The 24,820-nt window shown below is 42.0% G+C and overlaps 1 protein-coding gene across 1 annotated transcript in view; it reads left to right on the plus strand.

Annotated features, from left to right (window-relative positions):
• Positions 1 to 24,820, plus strand: part of MLIP (muscular LMNA interacting protein) — a 394,933-nt gene that overhangs the window by 242,730 nt on the left and 127,383 nt on the right. The window contains exons 5-7 of the mRNA XM_056565747.1: positions 374 to 727; positions 4,185 to 5,573; positions 13,831 to 13,902. Of these exons, the coding sequence (XP_056421722.1) occupies positions 374 to 727; positions 4,185 to 5,573; positions 13,831 to 13,902 (1,815 nt within the window). The remainder of the gene's footprint in view (positions 1 to 373; positions 728 to 4,184; positions 5,574 to 13,830; positions 13,903 to 24,820) is intronic.

Here is a 24,820-nt window from a genome sequence, read left to right on the forward strand (position 1 = left end):
ACTTCTCCTCTTTGTATGTTGAGTACAGTCACAGCAACTAGTTTCCTGTTTAGACTTCCCCCTCCCCTGTACATAGACTATGTATTGCTGTATATCCATCACCTTCCTTTATCAGTGACTTTTCAACGAGTGGACAGTTAAGGAGGTGTAGGGGAGGAGTATGAACTGTTGAGAAACAAGAATTTATTTTTAATGATTTATGAAAATATGTGTAGATTTGGAGAATCAAGATAACAAATGTGTCAAAACTGGATACAATGTAATTATGTATTATTATTATAAATAAGAAAATTTGTAAAAAATATTTTTTAACACTTTAGTTTTTTTCCCCCCGGTAACTGTGTTTTCTGATTCAATATACATCTCTTCTTAGCATGAAGACATCAATGCAAAATCGATGTATGAATCACCTCAAACTATTTTTAACACAATTCACAAGCCAACATATCGGGGCAGTTTTCTACAGGAAGAATTTGCTTTGAACACTCCAGAGAACACAAAACACAATGACCTTTTCATAGCAGAATTTGTTGTTGTGATGGACTCAGATGATGATGAAAATAGAATAATTGCCAGTAAACCTAAAATTTTGCCCTTTGAGGAAGGAAAATATGAATTTAGCAAAACATTACAACAATCAACAACAGGACAACCAAAAGAAACTGTGACCATTGTAGAAGACTGTCGCAATGAAGACTGTCACAATGTGGATGATCAAAAGCCACAGGTATAATAAACACTTTTCTTGCATTGGTACTGTCTGAGATGCTGTTTCTGTTTGAAAAAGGAACCCAAAGGTGAAATAGTTAACAGTAAAAATTCTACCAACAGTCTAACTATTACTATAGATCTGGGAGATTATTTTGTATTTATGTTTACATCAGATTTGTACATTGCAACCAATTACAGCTGACCTTACATTTATCCCATTATTGGGGTTGTTATGGACAAATCAGATAGTTTTCAAAGATTGATAAAACTGAACTTATGTGAATATAGATTTTTACTTAAACTGGGTTTAGAGGGGAGGAGGAAGGACAGCGCAGGTACACACAGGTAAGTCGGGAAATCATTGAAGAAGTATGGCTAAGGCGCCTTTCACACTATAAAATGTATCCATTTTAACCCCTGAAGGACCCGGGGTTTTTCCGTTTTTGCATTTTTGTTTTTTCCTTCTTACCTTTAAAAAAATCATAACTCTTAACATTTTTCACCTAAAAATCCATATGATGGCTTATTTTTTGCGCCACCAATTCTAATTTGTAATGACATCAGTCATTTTACCCAAAAATCTACGCGAAACGGAAAAAAAAATCATTGTGAGACAAAATTGAAAAAAAAAAAAAAACACCATTTTGTATCTTTTGGGGGCTTCCATTTCTACACAGTACATTTTTCGGTAAAATTGACACCTTATCTTTATTCTGTAGGTCCATACGGTTAAAATGATACCCTACTTATATAGGTTTGATTTTGTCGTACTTCTGGAAAAAAAACTACATGCAGGAAAATTTATACGTTTAAAATTGTCATCTTCTGACCACTATAACTTTTTTATTTTTCTGCATATGGGGCGGTATGAGGGCTCATTTTTTGCGCTGTGATCTGATGTTAGCGGTACCATTTTTGCATTGATAGGACTTATTAATCACTTTTTATTAATTTTTTCATGATATAAAAAGTGACCAAAAATGCACTATTTTGGACTTTGGAATTTTTTTGCCCGTACACTATTGACCGTGTGGTTTAATTAATGATATATTTTTATAATTTGGACATTTCCGAACATGGCGATACCACATATGTTTATTTTTACTTTTAATTACACTGGTTTTTTTTTTTTATGGGAAAAGGGGGGTGATTCAAACTTTTATTAGGGGAGGGGTTAAATGATCTTTATTCACTTTTTTTACTTTTTTTTTTGCATTGTTTTAGCTCCCATAGGGACCTATAACACTGCACACACTGAGCTTTTACATTGATCACTGGTTTCTCATAAGAAACCAGTGATCGATGATTCTGCCGCTTGACTACTCATGCCTGGATCTCAGGCACTGAGCAGTCATTCAGCGATCGGACAGCGAGGAGGCAGGTAGGGATCCTCCAGCTGTCATGTAAGCTGTTCAGGATGCCGTGATTTCGCCGCAGCTATCCCGAACAGCTCCTTGAGCTAACCAGCATGGTTTCACTTTCATTTTAGACGCGGCGTTCAACTTTGAACGCCACGTCTAAAGGGTTAATGGCGCGCTGCACCGCGATCAATGCCGCGCGCTATTAGCCATGGGCCATGGCCCCGCATTATAGATCGGGAGCAGACCCAGGACGTACAGGTATGCCCTGGGTCCTAAAAAGGTTAAAGATCCGTTTGATGTTCTGTTGTGAAAACCCTGAAAATCGGCTGTTAAACGGCCGTTTGAAAAACCCATTATAGTCTATGGGATTTTTACATTATCCATTTTAACCCATTATAGCCCATTATTAATAACGTGCGTTATTTTGTGACTGAAGATAGTAACAGGAGAAATAGTGCATGCACTATTTCTTCCGTTCATTCTCCCGTCACAAAATAATGTCCGTAATTAATAACGAGCTATAACGGGTTAAAACGGATAATATAAATATCCCATAAACTATAATGGGATTTTCTAATGGCCGTATGGGATTTTGTATCGGCCGTTTAACGGCCGATTTTCAGGGTTTTCATAATGGAACATCAAACGGATTTTTAAAACAAATACATTTTATAGTGTGAAAGGGGCCTAAGCTCGAGAGAATGTGTACATGACTTCTATGTATTATAGATTTATGTATTTTAGACACTTTTTAAACACTTTTTTTTTCTAGAAATGGGCGTAGGGGTATGACTGTGTTTAAAAGGGGTAGTGGTGTAAATTATTTGCCAAACACCAAATATGCAGCAAAATCTAGCTTTAAGTAAGTCAACTTGCAGTTGGTCTAAATTTACAGTCAGCTTTACTGTAAAGCGCATCTATGACTTAAAGGGGTAGTCCAGTGGTGAAAAACGTATCCCCTATCCTAAGGATAGGGGATACGTTTGAGATCGCGGGGGGTCCGACCGCTGGGGCCCCCTGCGATCTCACTGTATGGGGCCCCGGCTCTCCGGCCAGATAGCGGGTGTCGAGCCCCGCACGAAGCGGCGGCCAACACGCCCCCTCAATACATCTCAATGGCAGAGCCGGAGATTGCCGAAGGCAGCGCTTCGGCTCTGCCATAGAGTTGTATTGAGGGGGCGTGTCGACCGCCGCTTCGTGTGGAGGTCGACACGCCCCTTTCCCGTGGGCTGTCGGAGCTCCGTACAGGAGATCGCAGGGGGCCCCAGCAGTCGGACCCCCCCCCCCCCCCCGCGATCTGCAACTTATCCCCTATCCTTAAGATAGGGGATAAGTTGTTCACCACTGAGTCACCACTGGACTACTCCTTTAATAGCATTGAAAAATCTTGGTCAAATCAACTAGTTTAGCTACAAAAAGTGGCATTTGTAACAGCTCAGCTTATGAGCCATCATGTGTCATAATTTTAAATTAATTTAGGTTAAAGCCCACCCACTCCTGCTGGAAAGAGTTGATGGTTATATTCACAAGGGGTGGACCTATGTGACATACAGTATATTGAATATGAGTAACAAAAATCTATGCAGATGCTATAGAAACAACCACATTCAGAAGTATGAAATAATGTCAACATATCTTACATGAATGTTGAATTATAACAGAGTGTTTAGAAAACAACAACAAAAAACATTTTTGAAAGTGGCCTTGGTGTAGATGTTGAATTGTAATAAGAAATACTTTTTGTCACCAACTATCTGTTACTTCAGTTCATAAAGTTATATATTGATTTAAAATGTTTTTTATGTTGCTAAACCTATATTTTTTCATTCGCTGTTCAGTGTGCTCTTATTTTATGAATGTGTTGGCGTGAAATGTCAGGTATATGATTTTTTGAGGCATATGTATGTCACTGTTAATACAGTAAGCATAGTACAATAGATACTGACCAAATGTACTGCACTACAGATTAGTGACTGACAAAGAAAAGTTTGAAAGTGACAGCTGTAGCTTTGAATCATTTCTGTTTACCGAGAAATAACAGTTGAACAGAAACAATTACCAATTAAATTTTCTAATGTTGTTGTTATTTTTTTCTTCTTTTTTTCCTATTAGCAAATTTGTTCTATGCCTTCTGTTGGCCTGGAATCATATTCTCCTCAATCATCACATTTTTCATACCCAGATAGAAAAACACAAGGATATATAAGACAAATCACTGCTTCTGTACCTGCAAATATAGATAAGCCAAAGGCTGCAGTTAAAGACACATTTCATACTCCATTGTCATCACAGAAGTCTAATTCATTTAATACTTTAAGTACCGAATCTCAAATGATTTCAAATACCAGAAGATCTCTTTATTCTCCAAGTCATTTAGAAATGTCAGAACATAACACTTCAAATATCAGCCAAAACAGAAGGTCAAACGTCTTGTCCCCTCTTCCTATACAGGTTATAAAATATCCACTGTGCCATACCCCGAGCCCATTGAGCTCTCCATTCTTTGGATCTTCTTCAACAATATGTAGTATGAATGAATGCACATCACCAGTCCCAAATTCCGGTGCTGTTTCCCCAGTTTCATCTCGCCTTTCATTTTTGACTTCCCTGCTAAAATCGAAGAGATCATGTCCTAAAAGGACAATTTCTCCTGATCAACATTATAAGGCTGAGCCCAAGACAACTTCCATTATTTCTTCATCAGAGGCACATAGAAAAGCCATATCATGCATTTCACTTAACTATCCAAGAGAGTCCAAAATGTCACACTTTCAAAAAACTGCTGAAATAATGCCATCAGCTTCAGAGTCTGATATTTTACATGGCAAATTCTCATTCCACCAAAGCTCAAATAAGAAACTTTCCACAGATCCAGTTCACTTTCAGTCATCTGAAAGTGCACTTCATACTCAGAAAGGATCAGTATCACCATCATTTCACTTGCATTGTAGGTCAGTTACACCACCTAACTCTAGCAGGGAATATATATCATCCTACAGTGACAAACCACCAATAAGTAGACCATGTACACCCATTAAAAAATATCCTGTTCTTGGTAAATCCAAAAGGGTAACATTGTTTCCCCCACCTTCACACTTTGATCGAACATTTCGTCACTTACCTGATGAAAGGAAAAGTAATATGCCTTGTTTGAAAAGATATACATCACCTAGGAGCCATTTTAAATCTACTACTCATGCTTCAAATGAGAATTTACATCCAAGCAATGTTCTGCTTAGCTCCCCTATGGATATGGGAAAACATCATGGTCTCCATCAAGCTTATTCAGCCCCACTACCCAATGAAAATATGGAGACAGATCAGGTCACTTACCAATCCCTGCATCCAAGCCTTTCATGGAAGTCTTTTAGTTCAGAAGAATTATCAAGAAAACATGTACCACTGTGTATCACGACACAGCCCAGATCAATTTTGTCAAGATCATATGAACTACAATCCGGAAGCTCATTGCCCCTGGTTTCTGATCTTGAAAATAAAAAGGTATAGAAAAAGTATGGTTTACATATCTTGCATGCATGATAAAACAATACTAATATATTACAATAGCATCTCCCAAAAGAGGTCACTCATGGGGAATAGAAAAGTGTTCGCTATTGAGAGATGCCCCTTATTGGGAAAAAGCTCACAATTCTTCCTAAATGACTTAATACTGTACTGTACTCAATCCAGAATGTAATTACCTATAAAACATAATAAAAAGAAATATTAAAGTAGAATCTCCCAGTGTCATTTACACCCCCTGTACCATTTCATCCCCCCTTTATACCCTCTGCTACCTTATTCCCCCGTGCATTGTGCCATATTATCCCCCTTACCCCTGTGCCACATCATTTCCCCTTAACCCCCCTTGTGCCATTTCATTCCACCTTCATTACCCTCTGTGTAAATTCATCACCCCCTCTTTATGAAGTGGCACAGGTGGATAAAGGGGGAATAAAATGGCACTGGGGTTGGTAAAGAGGGGATGATGAATTTGCACAGAGGGAAATAAAGGGGGAAATAAATAGCACAGGGGGGATTAAGAGGAAATGATGTGGCACAGGGGGTAATAGAGGGGGGGGGGATGATATAGCACAGGGGAAATAAAGTGGCACAGGGGGATCAGGGAAGGAGGGGGATAAATGAATGATGTGGCTGGTGGAAGTACAGAAGCAGGAGACCACTGTTTGAACATTGGTATCTGCTTCTGTTTTGGGGTTTCTGCAGGGGGGTGCAGCAGGGGCCTGGGCTCCTTACTGGGCTATTGGCTATACCCCCTGATGGGGGCCCTGTGTGCAAGGTAGGGCCCGCGCATAAGCCTAGTTGTCCATTATTGGGAGTGTTTTGTCCCCTAATAGGAGTGCTTTTTCCCCATTTGGGAGAGTTTTGTCCCCAAATGGGAGTGTTTTGTCCCCTATTATCCCCTATTGAGGATGTCCACATCCGGTATTGAGAATGTCCCTCTTTGGAGGGTTCAAATACATTAAGTCTTATGGGACTCTGCCGGGGAATTAAAAATACTCCGCTATTGGGAGGTGTCCTCTAAGGGAGATTTTACTGTACTAATTTCACACTTAATAAATGCATGTATAACATACACATTTACTTTATTTGACTTCTTATCAAATAGCAATTTTTTGCAAGCTGTTGCTATTTAAAAAGTTATAGTTTAGGCATACAGTTTTAAGCAAGAAAAGTAAAATTGTCACTGTTGGCAAATAAAAAATAATTACCTCCATGAGGGAGAGTCCACAGAGTCCAGAGAGTTCACACTGTGCTTGCAAGGTAAATCAATGCTTCCCTTTCACTCTGATGGTGAAGAACTATAAAATTCTCTGCAGCTATTCCTTGAGTGAATACCATTTTATTCCTATTGTACCCACACAGTGCTGCCTCCTTAATGTAATCCCCAAGCTTGTCATCATCACAATTATTAACAGCATTATTGTGCTTATAATAACCTATTGCATGCTGTTTTACTTGTTTCTTAAATTTTTGCTTACATGGCACCTTGCAAGCCCAGTCCATGGGTAATTCTCTTCTCCCCCACATGACATTTCTAATCGTGTACTGTAAATCATTCCCCGTCACATTTCATCCGTACTATGTCATGGCACAGCATAGAAATGTTGTACTGTGATTGGCCAAACATAAAGTAAATTCTGCTGGTAAACAACTCAACTCTAGTCCTCTCAACTAAAATGGAGAAAATGAGAAATAGCTGTGCACCATGCCCATTAACAGCAGTGAGAGCTCTTAAATTATCTTGTCACCACTTTGAAGAGTTAATTTAACAAAACCCTGACAGTTTTTAGAAATATTTTGAAAGTGCAGGTATGCTTTAAGTTATTAGGATAAAAATGAATTTGATCTAAATGGAGGTAAAATTGTATTAAGAAAGAAGTAAAATAAGAAAGTAATACAAATTTTTTAAAAAACATAGAAAATAATTTTCCAATATTTAGACGAATTTAAGACAAATTCATGCACCTTTTTATTTGACAGCATAACGAGACCCATAAATATTTAGCCAAAATATCAGTGCTATCATTCATCTTCTTACAAAAATGTATTTTTTTTTATAAAAATGGCAAACACACACATACCCACTGACTTTCCAACAATATCTTTAGACATATTGTTTAAGGTTTAAACCATACTTTAAACAGGTGCACCATGTCTACCCTGTTCACATCATAATGAAATATACCAATGAATTGGATTGACATGATACCAAGCTTTGTACCATGGTACAGTCTAGGTTACACGCTGACTTGGATACACTGAGTCTGTGGGCATCCACTTGACAAAGGCATCTGGTACAAAAAACTGCATGCATCATATGTCTCTTTAAACTGGTAGAGAAGGATCTGGGTGTACTTGTAGATTATAGACTACAGAATAGCATACAATGTCTAGCAGCTGCTTCTAAGACCAGAGGGATATTGTCATGTATCAAAAGCCCAAGTGGCACATCTCCCTCCATCTGGAGAATAAAAAAGGCCTCCATGGGTGATACTTGTCTGCCTTAGGAACTGAACTGATCACAGCAGGAACAGTTGAGGGCTTCAAAACAGGTTTACTCATACCCCTTCCCTTCACCTCTTAGATTGAGACATAAGTCTATTTTCAACAATACTAACTGTGTAACTATGTAATGAGGACCCTAAAACAGATTATGAGGCTATTGCGAGTCATATTAACCTTAAGGTGAAAAAGGTCCTTAAATGGGCACTGTAAGATACAAAAACTTTTGATATGTTGTAGGTTTTGCAATTGCTTATTTTATAACATAATGGGCCTCATTTACAAAGATTGTCGGGTTTTTACCTGCAGGATTCTTCTCTATTTACTATTGGGAAAAGTCGGGAACATTTTCTGACCAGCTTTTCTAGGTCGATATTTCCAGCCATTTACCCACAGGATTTTCTGTGAATTCAATCGGTCGGGTTGTGAAACCACTCCCCTTTTGCGGCAGGCCACGCCCCCTTTGCGGCTTTTCACAGTGCAATGTCGGGTTTGTCGGATTTTTCAGGCACACACTGTCGCACACTGGCGCAGACTGGCGCAGACATGTCTCAGACAGAATAACCAGACAAAAACTGGTCGGTTTCAGCTTTGTAAATGAGGCCCAATCTGCGGCAAAACCAAAAAAATTATTTGTAAGGTTCAATTGAAAAAAAAACTAAAAACTCCATTTTGCAAATTTTTAGGGCTTCCGTTCCTACGCAGTGCACTTTTCAGTAAAAATGACACCTTCCTTATATTTATTCTGAAGGTCCACATGGTTATAGGGATACCCAATTTAACTTTTTTATTTTTCAGCGTACAGGGCTATTTGAGGGCAATTTTTTTGCGCCGTAGTCTGTAGTTTTTATTGGTCCCATTTTTGTTTTGATGGGACTTTTAGATTTTTTTTTTTCGTATTAAAGATTTTATTAAAGTTTACAAGATAAACAAGACAAGATAAGATAAAGATAAACAAGTCATCCAGGGTTGTGAGACAATACAGGTTAGGCAAACAAAATGCAAATATAATATGACTTGGAAGGTAGATAGGTAAGTTCCTCATAACGTATTACGAATGGAGTATGCCTACAGAGGTCCCCGACAAGCAGGAACGGCAATCAGAGCAGTATACCATATCATGACTCTTGCTAAGGTTCGGAAGGATGGCAGGTAGTAACGTCTGTGGTTCAGAAACTACATAAGGCACTAGTATAACCAATATCTAACTTCTACAGATGCCGTTTTCGGGACCTGCAGCGAACATAGGCATATAAAGAATAAAAAAACTGCAGGAACAATAACCCATAAATTTGGGGGTGGGGAAGGAAAAGGGGGGGAGTGAAGAAGTATAGAAGAGGGAAAGAAAGTGTGAGAGGGAGAGGGAAACAAGAGAAAAGAAGGAGAATTACCAGACAAGAGGGCTAGTGAATAGAGCTATGTCTACAGGTAATATGCTGCAATCACAGTACTAGTGGGCGAACTGACCTTCAGGAGAGACAAGCGGACTGGGTCCCCAGGCACCGCCGAAAAGAGTGGCGGCAGTATCAAATCCTCCGAGAGTCAGGAACTAGGATTACCATTCTGTTCTGGGTGTATGGACCTAAATTCAGCAGTGTCAGTGAAGGTAAGCCAGGGGCCCCAAATAAGGTGGTGTTTTTCTACCTGGTGTCTGGAGTCAGCAATTAATTCCTCCATTTTATGTAGGTGGGATATCTCCTGGAACCAAGACGTAACTGAGGGAGGGGAAGATGATTTCCAAAGCTTTGGTATCACCGTACGCGCCACTTGGATCATAAATCTCGCCAATCTTACAGACCACTTAGGAAGGCCAAGGGGGAATAATGTCAATAGCAATGGGGCAGGAGCTTTGGGGAGTCGAATGTTCGTGAGCTTGTGCACCGTGTCCAGAACCTGGGACTAAAAGAGGTCTAGTCTGGGGCATGTCACCCATATATGTGAGAGCGTACCACCCGGCTCGCCGCATCCGGGGTTCCCGGGTAAAATTTAGCCAACAGGGTAGGGACACGGTACCATCTGGACAGCAATTTGTAGTTGGTTTCCTGGGCTCTAGTTGAAATCGAGAGTTTATGGCACCAGCGCACCGCCATCGCCCAATCTCCATCATCCAGCTCCATCCCCAGTTCTCTCTCCCATCCACCCTTAAAGGGGAGGGGTTCAGATCGTAGGGTATCCAACAATAAGCTATACACCGAGCTAACCGGTCTGAACGAGGCCGAGTCAGAGGTACACAGCTTTTCAAAGGGGGAGAGTGGGCGGTGCAGCCACAAGGCGCCTTTTTTAGTTGCATAGAAGTGTCGTAATTGGTTGTATTGGAATGAGTGTGTGAAGGTTGGTGTAAGCCCCTCCATTATATCTGATAGAGGCTTCAGGGAGGAGGCGGTCAAGAGGCTTTGAAATGTGGGACCAGTATGTTTTTGAAGTCCCAGAAAGGAGGAACCAGCAAAAGCAGGTGCAAATAAAGAGTTGTGGAATATGAGGGTCAATGGACCGTCGGGTGTGAATAGATGCAAGCCGGGTAGATATGTACGTTTGACATGAAGCAAGGAGGCAGTCACAGGGGGGTATGAACCAAGATTTCTCATTAGGGGGGGAGGATTTGGACTCCACAGTTTGTTTTGGGGTCATGTGAGGTAATGTCATTTTCCAACTGAATCCATAATTTTAAGGACTCAGAGGAATGGCAATCCAGCACTCTGGCTAGGACCGAGGCCAAGTGGTAGAAAAGGCAATCAGGTAAGCCCAGACCATCCAATTTCCTCCTGACCAAAATCCTACGAGCCCCTCTAGGGTGTCCGCGGGCCCTTGATTTATTTTTATTAATATTTTTATGGTATGTGAAGTGACCAAATATGCACAATTTTGGATTTTGATATTTTTTTTACTTGTACACCCTCGACTGTTCGGTTTAGCTAACCTTATATTTTAATAGTTCCGACATTTGCGCATGTGGCAGTACCACATATGATTATTGTTTTTTTTTAATTACATTATGTTATTTAAAAAATAGGAAAAGGGGATGATTAAAACTTATTAGGGGGGCTTATTCACATTTTTTTAAATCACTTTTTACTTTTCTTTTTTAGCCCCCCACAGGGAGCTAAACCATGCAATTTTGATTACATACACTGATCAATGCTATGCCATCAATGTTATCAGCGCTCTGCTGCTCCAGCCTGCTTAGCAGGCTTGGAGCAGTAGATCGCCAATCGGACAACGAGGAGGCAGGTGAAGACCCTCCTGTCGCCCAGTAAGCTGATCGGGACATCATGATTCTGTCGGGTTAGTCCTGATCAGCTCAGATGAGCTGCCAGGATAGTTTTACTTTCACTTTAGACCCCGCAATCAACTTTGATTGCGGAGTCTAAAGGATTAATGCCAGGCAGTGCCCGGCGTTAACCCTGGGTCCTGGGTGCTCATTAGCAGTTGGGACCCACAGGGTTTGAAGCATTCTCCGCTCATGAGAATGCATTAAATCCCGGTAATGAGACTCAGGACGTAGAGGTACGCCATGAGTCCCTAACCTCTTGGGGACGCAGGGTGTACCTGTACGCCTTGCACCCGCTCCCACGATATAATGTCATATTGGGTTGTTCTTAATGGCTAACGGTAGCCGGGACCCGTGGCTAATACTGGACATCACTGATCGTCAAAAAATACATCCCGACAGCTCAGTCAGGGTAATCGGGACCACTGTGGTGAAACTGCGGACACACGAGGAGGGTTCCTACCTTCCTCTTAGGCGTCCGATCGGTGATTGATTGCCCCAAGCTTTAGATCCAGGCTTGAGCAATCGACCGCCGATAACACTGATCAATGCAATGTTATGGCATAGCTTGTATCAGTGCTGGCAATCAGTGTAATGCATGTTATAGTCCCCTATGGTGCCTATAACATTGCAAAAGAAAAGTGAAAACAAGTTAATAAAGATGATTTAACCTCTTCTCTAATAAAAGTTTGAATCACCCCCCGGTTTTCCCATTTAAACAATAAACTGTGTTAATAAAAATAAATATAAACATATGTGTAATTGCTGTGTGCGTAAATGTCTGAACTATAAAAAAATATAATTAATTAAAGTGCACGGTCAATGGCGTATAAGTAAACAAAAATCCAAAGTTCAAAATAGTGTACTTTTGGTCACTTTTTTTACCATAAAAAAATTAATAAAAAGTGATCATAAAGTCTGATAAAATCTTCAGATCATGGGCCAAAAAATTAGCCCTCATACATCCCCGTATGCGGAAAAATAAAAAAGTTATAGGGTCAGAAAAGAAGATTTTTAAACTTATAAGTTTTCGTGCATGTAGCTATGATTTTTTCCAAAAGTAAGACAAAATCAAACCTATAGATGTAGGGCATCATTTTAATCGGATGGACTTACAGAATAAAGAGAAGGTGTCCTATTCACCAAAAAAATGCACTGCATAGAAACAAGAAAAAAAAATAAATTTACTAAATGTTGTTTTGTTTTTCAATTTTCTCGCACAATCATTTTTTTTTTTTTAGTTTTGCCCTAGATTTTTAGGTAAAATGACTGATAGAAATACAAAGTAGATTTAGTGGCAGAAAAAAAAGCCCTCATACGAGTCTGTAGGTACAAAATTTAAAGGGTTATGATTTTTAAAAGGTGAGGAGGAAAAAATGAAAGTGCAAAAACGGAAAAACCCTTGGGGTCCCCCAAGGGGTTAAAGACTCGGGAACAACAGAAAAACCCTGAGTCCCCCAAGGGGTTAAAGACTCGGGACCTATATGCCCTGCGTCCTTAGCTGGTTAAACCACACCAAATTTAATCTATATTGTACTTACTCAACCTCAAGCATTCCCAATGTGTCCTTTATATATATATAAAGAAAAAGTATGTGCTTACATATCTATTAAATAAAGCAGCATAAAAAAAAAAAAACGATATATATATATATATATATATATATATATATATATATATAATTTTCTCAATATAACTTGTATTTCAATGCATGAGAATAACATTCTAGAATCTAAATATATTAAACATGTTTTGGATGATTCAGTAACAGCTAAACACAATGTATACTTGTACACGCATTGGCCCTCATTTACTATTCTAAACCCGAATTCTTTTGTCGGGTTTTTTTGTTGCATCTTTGTCTGCGCCATGTCGCAGACTTGGTGCGCCAGTCTGCGACACGATGCAACATTTTTTTCCCGACGGATCCGATGTGGATTCTCCCAAACCCGAAAAAGGGGCGTAACCCGACATTTCTGAGCTTTCCCACGTATTTATAAAGGCTTCCAACCCGAATATGTTGAATTGTTGTGGATTTTTTCCCGATAGCTCAGAGGAGTTGGAAACCAAAACCCACAAAACGCACGTGCGACAAACAAGATGCGACATAATAATAAATACCAGGGGAAAAAAGCAATCGGGTACGAAAGCAAGATAGACTTACAACCCGATTTTCTAAGTAAATGAGGGCCATTGTATATTTAATATATTTAAGTATCCACCTGGATATATTGCACAGCAATATGTTATGGTATTGTTGACATAATAGAATAAATCATACCAACATACAGTACAACTGGTACTTGAAGGTTTGAGGGTAAATTATTCATAAGAACCATTTTGTTGCAACTCAGAGGGAATATTTATAATATATATAAATCACATTTGTAATAAATATAGTAAGGTGAGTAATAGATATCTATAGTAATAGATAAAGTAATCTGCTGTTTTTGTGTATTTTAGTTATACAAAATTAAGTCACGTTACAAAGCTTTTGCTGCAATCCCTACAAATACATTACTTCTGGATCAAAAGGTGAGTTCTTGGTAATAAAATGCATTTTATTGACATACATGGTCTGTATGTATGAAAATGTTAATTGCATGCAAATAAATGTAAACGCCTTGAGTTATTTTGATCATAAAGAACTGTTATGTTTCTGATGAGAAAAAATTCTTTAAAGCCATAATTGCCGGTATTTATTTATTTCATTTATTTATTTATTTAGTGCCAACATTTTTTTAAATGCTGTTCAAAAATTGTCATAACTTCCCCTCATCTGTGTCCCAGATGGTGCTCACTATCTAAATTCCAAATTTCCTTATCAGTGTGTATTTATGATTGTTTTGAAATGTAGGAAAAAATAGTGTACCCAACTGTAAACCAATGCAAAACTTAATGCAGACGTTGCCCTTGGTAAAATCTGAAAACAAGATTTGAGCTCTGTAAGGCAACAGTGATAACAATGTGTCATGTACGTGGATGTGGGCAGTCACGAACAGGATGTGGATCCTCTACTTATGTGGCTGATGACTCGGACCGTATCGGGGAGCGGAGTCTAAAGTGCCGCTGGTCTTCACCAGACCCCGCTGCAATGCAGGATGGGCTTGCTGTGGCAGGTGACACCCAGGTCACTACCCCCGACACGGCTCGACCACACAGGTAAATGGGCAAGGCGAGGTACAGAAGGATGAGGCTGTAGCGTTGTCAATGTAGCAGAAATTCAATGCAGGCGGCAAAGGTTAGTAGTCAAAAAACGTAGCAGGAAGGTCTGGGTACATGGGTATGGCAAACAGGCAATAGGGAAAGCTTTCTCTAAGGCAATAGGCACTGAAGAGCCGGCAGGGGGGTGTGGGAGATGCAGGAACTTATAATGTGTTGACAGGTGCACAGACCAATTATGGGCACACTGGCCCTTTAAATTTCAGAGCTCTGCCACGCACGTGCCCTAGGAGATGGGGATGAGCACGGCGGAGCTGAGTTACAGAAGCAGCAGAGCGGGGTAAGTGATGGGCTGGGATTCGCATGCGGGCGCGTCCGCAGCGCATGACACAATGAATATCGAAAAACTCTATGCTCTCAAGGATTTCCAAAATCATAAAAACATTTCTAAGTTGTCAATAAGTATAAAAACATTCATTAATATGTTAAAGTCAGATAAAAGCAAAGAAAAATGGATAGATATAAATAGAAAATAGAAAAATAAAGCTAATTTCTTTCAAAAACCGCTCCACGTCAGTCCCCAGGTTGTGTGTGGTATTACAACTTGGCTCCATTCACTTCAATGAAACTGAGCTTTAGAAATACGCCCAACCTTGAGACAGACGGGGGGCTGTTTTTGAAAGAAATGAGCTCTGTTTTTCTATTCCTGGATAACCCCTTTAAAACAGGTCTGATATAAAGTGTGTATTTCTGCTCATAACACATCAGTTCTGCGTAAAAAAAAAATTACAGCTTTAACTGGGATGGTGAGATATCATGAAACTTTGCTAGTCACTGTTTCTAACTCATCTAAATATGTGACAATACAGGGAAATGCAGCTGTCATAATGAGAACATTCACAATTCATATTGAGGCTATGTAGAACCTTACAATAAGCCTGATTGAGTGCGCTGAATCCATATTCAATGCTTCTTAATTAACATTGACTATAAACGGCGTTCCTGTACCAACTTAAGCACAGTACCCTCCCTGATGTGAAATATACAAATTATGATGCCAATTACCTATGTCATTTTAATTTAATGGCATCAGCTATTTTTTGGACTTGAGCAAATACTAGGTTAAGAGAACTGAAGAAAATTGAATTTGACAGAAAATAAATCCAATTACTAAACTGCAAATGAACAGTACGTGGCTACATGTAGACTATAGCCCTTGCACAGTACACATCAAGAGTTGGGCAAACGAGCAAACGTTTCAAAAGTTAAAAGGGTACTCCACCTCTAGACATATTATCCCCTATCCTAAGGATAAGGGATAAAATGTCTGATCGCGGGGGTCCTACTGCTGGGGACCCCCGCATTCTTTGCTGGCACCACAGACATCTCGTGCATGGCGCGAACTTCGCTCCATGCCGGATGACTAGTGATGCGGGGCGGTGGCTTGTAACTTCACGACTACACCCCCTCAATGCAAGTCTATGGGAGGGGGCGTGGTATCCATCACGCCCCCTCCCATAGACTTGCATTGAGGGGGGGTGGTTGTGACGTCACGAGTCTCCGGCGCTGCACCTGACTCTCTAAACGAACACCGGGTACAACTGGGTGATCGGTACATGCCCCCCGTGATCGGACATCTTATCCCCTATCCTTTGGATAGGGGATAAAATGTCTAGGGGCAGAGTACCCCTTTAAGTTTGCCATGAACAGGTTCTCCGCGGACCAGCAAGGAAATAAGCCTCAAAACATTTGTATAACACTGCGAAACAGCTGAAAAGCCCTGTATAACACAGATAGGATGACTGAGGAATCTATTCAAGTAATTTTAAAGTGGTTTTAAGGCTAAATTAATATTTAATCCCTTAACCTCTTCCCGCTATAGGACGTATGCATACATCCAATCATCCGACGTGTTCGCACATTTGGACGTGTGCATACATCCTAGCGAGATCGTGGACGGGACCCGGCTGTTAATCTCAGCCGGAGTCCCGCCACATCTGCCGGAGCCGCGATTGCACTGTTCCCGGCAGCATTAACCCCATAGATGCCGTGATCAATCCTGATCACGGCATCTATGGTGTTGACAGGGGGAGCGATACGATCGCGGGTCGCCGTTGGTTGCTATGGCAGCAGGAGGTCAGATCATGACCTCCTGTATGCCTGCTACGGAAGCCTGTGAGATCCAGCCAGAGGCTGGATCGCACAGGCTGTAGTGTGTGCAGTTTATCAGGTTATACTGTGCTGCAGTACAAATGTATTGCAACATAGTATAACCTGTAAAAAGTGTAAAAAAAATAAATAAAACGTTCTTCAAGAAAATTATGAAGTGTAAGAAAAAAAAAAAGCCTCTTTCCCAATAAAAGCCCTGTGTTATCACCAAAAAAGATCAAAAACACAAATCATATACATAATAGGTATTGCCACGTCTGTAATGATGTGTACTATAAAACTATAATGTAAATTATCCTGTACGGTGAACGCCGTAAAAAAAAAAACATTAAAAAAAAGCTCAAAAATCACAAATTTTTGTACAAATAGCGGAATAAAAAAGATAAAAAGGTAGCACGTAGCACAAAAATGATACCAATAAAAAGTAGAGCTCATACCACAAAAAATAAGCCCTTACTCAATGGCGTCGGATAAAAAATAAAAAAGTTACTGCTGTTGGAAAAAGAATGGCAGAAAAAGTATTTTGGTCAGAAAAGGAAAAAGAACATAGAAAGCGATATAAAATGGGTATCGCCATAATCGTACTGACCCACAGAATAAATATAACATCCCTTTTACCACACAGTGTACACCATAAAAAAATGTATTAAAAAAATGCCAGAAATTTTCCAGTTTTTCACAATATTTTGAGGTTTTTCACAAAAAATCCTGCACGTGTCAACAAAAATGCATCACTTATATAAAGTACAATATGTCACAAAAAAAACAATCTCAGAATCACACTCATAAAAAGTGTTCTAAAGTTTAATAAAGAGATAAATGTCAAATAAAAAAAAAGAGCCTGGTCATTGAGGTAAAAAATGGGTCCGTCCTTAAGGGGTTAAGAACATAGTCAATTTTCATTTTTGTGTTACCAAAACTGTTTTATTTTTCCACCTACAGACCCATATGAGGGCTTGTGAGGGTTTGTTTTTTACACAGTGCACCTTATTACTGTGCTAAAAATTATACATTATCTTTATTCTGTAGGTCAATACTAGAGATGAGCAACCTTTTGAAAAATTCGATTCGGCCGATTCGCCGAATTTTCCGCAAAAGTTTGTTTTGATCCGAATTTTTTCGTGGTGAATCTACATTAAAAAAGGCTATTTCTAGCCTACAGACAGCCTCAATAGGGGTATAGAACACTTTGCTGTGTTCTAAAACGCATATGGAGTGTGCTGGGGTAGTGAAACAATACTGTTATTCAGAATAACATGCAGATTACCGGCATCGCTTTTAGAATCACAGCAGCACAATGACAGAGCCTGGTGGTGGCATCAGTGTGAGGAGACCATATAGTGGCTGAATGACACAGTGTGGAGGTGTTGGCAGTATGAGGAGACATATAGTGGCTGAATGACAAAGCTTGGATGAGGCTGAAGCATGAGGACCCCATATAGTGGCTGAATGACACAGTGTGGAGGTGTTGGCAGTATGAGGAGACATATAGTGGCTGAATGACAAAGCTTGGATGAGGCTGAAGCATGAGGACACCATATAGTGGCTGAATGACATAGCGTGAAGGTGTTGGCAGCATGAGTAGGCACTAGGCCTTCACAATCCCTAAGATTAAAAGATGAATTTAGAAATGTAAACCAAAGATTTTGGATAGCGGGTTCTACCTATGATAAAATTTGAATTTGCCAGACCCAGGCCCAGCAGCAGCATCAGTAAACCATATATTGCCTGAATGACACAGCCTGGAGTTGGATGATGCATGAGAACACACCAGGGCTTCACAATTCCACCCCAAAAAACACAACAATTTTAGAAATTTTTGAAAATTTTGGATACCAGGTGCTACCCATGAGAAAATTTGAAATTCCCAGACCCAGGCCCAGCAGGGGCATCAGTAAACCATATATTGCCTGCATGACACAGCCTGGAGTTGGGTGATGCACGATTACACACCAGGGCTTAACAATCCCCCCCAAAAAAACAACAATTTCAGAAATTTTTGTAGAAGATTTTTGATAGTGGGTGCTACCTATGAGAAAATTTGAAATTCCCAGACCCAGGCCCAGCAGCGGCATCAGTAAACCATATATTGCCTGAATGACACAGCCTGGAGTTGGCTGATGCGCGAGTAAACAGCAGGGCTTCACAATCCCCCCCCCCCAAAAAAAAAAAAAAACAATTTTAGACATTTTTGAAGAAGATTTTGGATATCGGGTGCTACCTATGAGAAAATTTGAAATTCCCAGACCCAGGCCCAGCAGGGGCATCAGTAAACCATATATTGCCTGAATGACACAGCCTGGAGTTGGCTGATGCATGAGTACACACCAGGGCTTCACAATCCCACCCAAAAAAACACAACAATTTTAGAAATTTTTGAAGAAGATTTTGGATATCAGGTGCTACCTATGAGAAAATTTGAAATTCCCAGACCCAGGCCCAGCAGGGGCATCAGTAAACCATATATTGCCTGCATGACACAGCCTGGAGTTGGGTGATGCACGATTACACACCAGGGCTTAACAATCCCCCCCAAAAAAACAACAATTTCAGAAATTTTTGTAGAAGATTTTTGATAGTGGGTGCTACCTATGAGAAAATTTGAAATTCCCAGACCCAGGCCCAGCAGCGGCATCAGTAAACCATATATTGCCTGAATGACACAGCCTGGAGTTGGCTGATGCGCGAGTAAACAGCAGGGCTTCACAATCCCACCCCCCCCCCCCCCCCCCGAAAAAAAAAAAAAAAAAAAACAATTTTAGACATTTTTGAAGAAGATTTTGGATATCGGGTGCTACCTATGAGAAAATTTGAAATTCCCTGACCCAGGCCCAGCAGGGGCATCAGTAAACCATATATTGCCTGAATGACACAGCCTGGAGTTGGCTGATGCATGAGTACACACCAGGGCTTCACAATCCCACCCAAAAAAACACAACAATTTTAGAAATTTTTGAAGAAGATTTTGGATATCAGGTGCTACCTATGAGAAAATTTGAAATTCCCAGACCCAGGCCCAGCAGGGGCATCAGTAAACCATATATTGCCTGAATGACACAGCCTGGAGTTGGCTGATGCATGAGTACACACCAGGGCTTCACAATCCCACCCAAAAAAACACAACAATTTCAGAAATTTTTGAAGAAGATTTTGGATAGCGGGTGCTACCTATGAGAAAATTTGAAATTCCCAGACCCAGGCCCAGCAGCGCCATCAGTAAACCATATATTGCCTGAATGACACAGCCTGGAGTTGGCTGATGCATGAGGAGACCATTGATATGTCTGATTTTTTTATTTGAAATTTGAATCAAACTTTGAGTGTCACGGACCCCAGCGTGTGGGTACGAAGGACCAAAGCTAACAAGCCCCCACAGTGGCATCAGTAAACCATATATTGCCTGAATGACACAGCCTGGAGTTGGCTGATGCATGAGTACACAAAAGGGCTTCACAATCCCCCCAAAAAACAACAATTTTAGAAATTTTTGAAGAAGATTTAGGACATCCTTGAGGTGGCTGAAGCAATGGGAAGCCGTTATGGCTCACACACATAGGAAATAAGTCCATCCAAAGAAACAACAAGTAAATGCTTTGATGATTTTAATTATTTAACTCAAGATCACCTGATAGCAGATTCTAGATTATACGGTGTCTGAATGACACAGATTGGAGTTGGCTGATGCACACCACGGCTACACAATCCCTAGGAAAACATTTCTGAAGAAGATTTAGGACAGCGGGTGCTACCTATATAATACCTGAATGACACAGCCTGGAGTTGGCTGCAGCATGAGGAGACCATTCAAATGTCTGATTTTTTTTTTATTTGAAATTTAAATCAAACTTTTTAGTGTCCGGGACCCTGGCGTGTGGGTACAAAGGACCTAATCTAACAAGTCCCCACAGGGATCTTGTGGCCGTGAGATGTAGGCGCAAAGTTTCCATTGCCCTGACCTGCCCTTGTATTATTTTTGAAAATTTGAATTAAAAAATCACACATAACAAACATTCAAAGGTGTAATGGTTATTATTCCGGAAAATTCAAGTTTATTACTAAGAAAATTATCAGAAAATTTGAAAAAAAAAACAGTAACCAAGAGGGTTTAATAACCCCATACATTGTACCATAAATGTTGAAATTTAAATTTAGCATGTATGTATCTATTTAAAAAATCCTAAAATTAAAGGCCCAAGCCTAGAAGCATCATGAAAGACATAGGAGCAGTCAGAAGTAGGCATCACCAGTACCAAAGAGGCTTTCATAAGCCCTTACATTGCACGATCAATCGCGAGATCAAGCAATAACAGGTGTGTGATGCCATCAGATGTCTGGGGCTGCACGTGCGCTACACTGAACGGACCAGTGTGTGTCTATTCTTCACCGACAGGTGCGGGTAACCCGTTGAACCCCGTTTGTGATAGGGATTGGGGATTGCAATTATTTGCCATGAAAGAAGAATTCCAACTAAGTGCGGGTCATAAGCTCGGGTTCATTAAGTCCCTGCCCTTTGTACACACCGCCTGTCTCTACTACCGATTGCATGGTTAAGTGAGGTCCTCGGATCGGCCCCAGCGGGGTAGGCAACTGCCCTGGTAGGGCGCCGAGAATTCAAAGCATGTATTTAGCTACTGCTAAACATCAAAAAATTAAAGGCCCAAGGCCAGAGGCATCAGGAAGGCAAGTAGTTCCGGAAAGACACAGGATGAATCAGGAGCAGGCATTTGCAGTACCCAAGAGGGTTCCATAACCCTAATTGATAACCCAAGAGGGTTTCATAACCATAATTGGGAAGTGTTAGTGTAGCAGCTTGGTCAATCTACTCTGAGGCATCTGGCATTGGAGGCTGGAAATCCTGGCTGATCCATCCCTGATTCATCTTGACAAAGGTCAGTCTCTCCACATTTTTCGCGGACAGACGAGTTCGCCTTGGGGTGACTATGGCTCCGGCCGCACTAAACACCCACTCTGATGGCACACTACTGGCCTGGCAGGACAGCTTTTCCAGGGCAAGCTCTGCTAGTTGTGGCCATAAATCAAGTTTGGCTGCCCAGAAGTCCAGCGGATCTTCAATGTTTGTTGGCATGGCCATGTCAAGGTATGCCACCACCTGCTGGTTCAGGTCCTGCTCCATGTCTACCTGCTGCTGAGGAGTTGCTTGACTATGCGGGTGAAGAAAGCTACTCATCAGCGACTGTAGACTCAGGCTGCGGTTAATGGAGCTGGTACTGCTCCTGCCACCCCTCCCCTCCCCAGCAGCCATGGCAGTGGAAGGTGAGCGTAGAGGGCCCCCCGAGTCAGACCTGCGAGTGGATGGACCATGTCGCCGATAGGCATCAGCCAACTGACTACGTAGGATCTCTCTGTAGTAGGTCAGTTTGTTCTCCCTCTGAGTGGGTGTAAAAAAGGCCCACATTCTGGGATGGTAGCGAGGGTCTAATAAGGTGGAGAGCCAGAAGTCATCCCGCTGACGAATTTTGACAATAAGGGGGTCACTACGCAAGCAACTGAGCATGCATCGTGCCATTTGCGCCAGTGACTCGGAGGGACTACCTGCCTCCATTTCCACTGCATACTGCCACGGTGTGTCTGGGTCCTCTGTCTTGCCTTCCTCATAACCCTCTAACTCCTCTGGCTGCTCCTGCTCCTCCTCTCCTGTCCGATGACTAGAAACACCGGCCATCTCATCCAACCTAAACTGTGCTCCACTCTGCCCCTCGTCCTCCTCCTCCAGTTCAGCCCCCACAGCATGTAGCCTTGAGATGTAGGCGCTACGTCTCCATTGCCGTGACCAGCCATCATTTCAACCATATGTTGTAGGAAATGTAGGAGTTGAATTACGTCGATCATGCCATAATCCAGGCAACTTACAAATAATGTGGCTTCCTGAAATGGCCTCAGCAAACCGCAGGTGTCACGTATGAGCTGCCACTGCTTCACATTGAAGTTACACAGGGGAGTACTCCTATCTGCTTGGATCATCAGGAAATCAGTGATGGCTTTTCTTTGCTCATATGGTCTGTCCAACATATGGAGAGTAGAATTCCAATGTGTGGCAACGTCACAAATAAGACTCTGTTGTGGGATACCGTTCTGACGCTGCAGCTCAAGGAGGGTGTGCTTTGCGGCGTACGAGTGGCTGAAGTGCTTGCACAGTTTCCTTGCCATTGTCAGGATGTTTTGCAAATGAGGTGAAGAATTCAGGAAGTGCTTGACAACCAGATTCAACACGTGTGCCATGCAGGGCACATGTTTCACAATGTTCTTCCGGTTGCTGGTCAACATGGTTCCCATTTCCAGATTTCGTGGAGTAAGCCATACTTGGATTTCTTTACGAATAAATTTTAGCAGTTCCTCCCCTGTGTGACTCCGTTCACCAAGGCAAACCATGAGAAGAACAGCTTGACACCGCCGTGCCCTGCACACACCGAGATTTGTACGTGCAGTGGAGGCTGAGGACACGGTGGAGGATGAGGAGGCGGAGTTGCCTACTGTAACAGGACCAACTGCCTGAGAGCGAGAGCGTGGGGGAGGAAGTGGTGTGACCTGTCCAAGTTGCTCTTGTGGTTGTGCAGGAACCAAATTTATCCAGTGGGCTGTAAAAGACAAGTATTGTCCCTGCCCGTAATTACAGCTCCACACGTCGGCGCTGCCGTGAACTTTTGAACACACTGACAGGCTCAACGACTGGCCCACCTTCTCTTGTACAAACTTATGCAGGGCTGGTACTGCCTTATTCGCAAAGAAATGACTGCTTGGGACTCTCCACCTCGGCTCGGCACAAGCCATCAATTCTCTGAAGGATGCAGAGTCCACCACTTGAAAAAGGAAGGACTGCAGCACCAGCAACTTGGACAGGAGCACATTCAACTTCTGCACCGTTGGATGAGTGGGCGCATACTGTTGTCTCTTGGACTTGGCTTCACCGATGGATTGTTGGCGGAATGGCTGACTAAAAGCGGGAGAAGCAGGAGCATCTGGAGTGACAGAAGGAGGGTTTGACACACAGCTCCCTTCGGCTGAGGTGGTGGAGCCTTGGCTGGATGAAGGAGGGAGCGGATGGCCACTGGGTGATGCAGCAGGCTGGACCACTACATCGGAGCCACAGTTCTCCCAGGCCGCTTCATGGTGGCGAAGCATGTGATGACGCAGGGCCATGGTGCCAACATTGGGACCCTGGCCATGCTTCACCTTCTGCCGACATATCTTGCATGTGGCTACGCGAACCTCCTCCGTATGTCTGATGAAAAACTGCCGTACCGCTGAGTAGCTGATTTTCCCACCTACAGTCCGCACAAATTGACTGCTACTGTCGCCATCTCCAGGAACCCCTGTTCCACTACCTCCTGGAAAGGTAGGCTGACACGAAGCAGGTGGTCTCCCCCAGGCACATTTGGCTCCAGAATTTCCACTCCTGCCACCATGCTGACTGCCAACCGTGCTACAACCTTGCTGCCTCAGCTGCTGCCTCAAGGGCAACCTGCAACTCTCTTCTCCTGATGATGATGAAGCTCCTTCTGCACCCGGCTCCCAATTGCGATCGGCTTCATCATCATCAACAGGTGTGTGCACGTCACTAATGTCCTCTTCAGGTTCCCCAACAGTGTCTGCTTCAGAACCCTGAACCCTTGCAACACTGCCTCCCACGTCACTCTCCGCATCACTACTTGGCCGCCTAGGGGAGCAAGCGGCGCATGTCTCCTTCCCTTCTTGGCTGACCAGTAGCTGCTAACTGTCCTCTATTAGATGGTGCTCAGTGAATAGTGGAGCTAAACCCACAGCATAAGATACTTCTCTAGGAGAGGGAACACCACAGGACAAAGGAAATGGGAGGACAGGGACTGCTCCTGGGCCATGCCAACTGAGGGTTGTGTCTGAGGAACCCACTGACTGTTGACTGGGGGTGTCAGATGTCCCTTGTGATGAAGTGGATGAGCGTGTTAACCAATCAACGACGTCAGATGGGTTGCTGGTCAAGACATGACCGCTGGCTTATAATGGGAGCTCAGGCCTCTCGCTGCGTCTCCTGTTGCCACTCGCCCCTAGTCTGCTGCCAACTCTGCCTAAAGTATTTAGGCCTCTGCCACTCCTCTGTGCACGTCCTGTCACTTCTCTGCCTGAC

This window comes from Hyla sarda, chromosome 3 (assembly GCF_029499605.1).
Source record: "Hyla sarda isolate aHylSar1 chromosome 3, aHylSar1.hap1, whole genome shotgun sequence".
Classification (NCBI taxonomy): Eukaryota; Metazoa; Chordata; class Amphibia; order Anura; family Hylidae; genus Hyla; species Hyla sarda.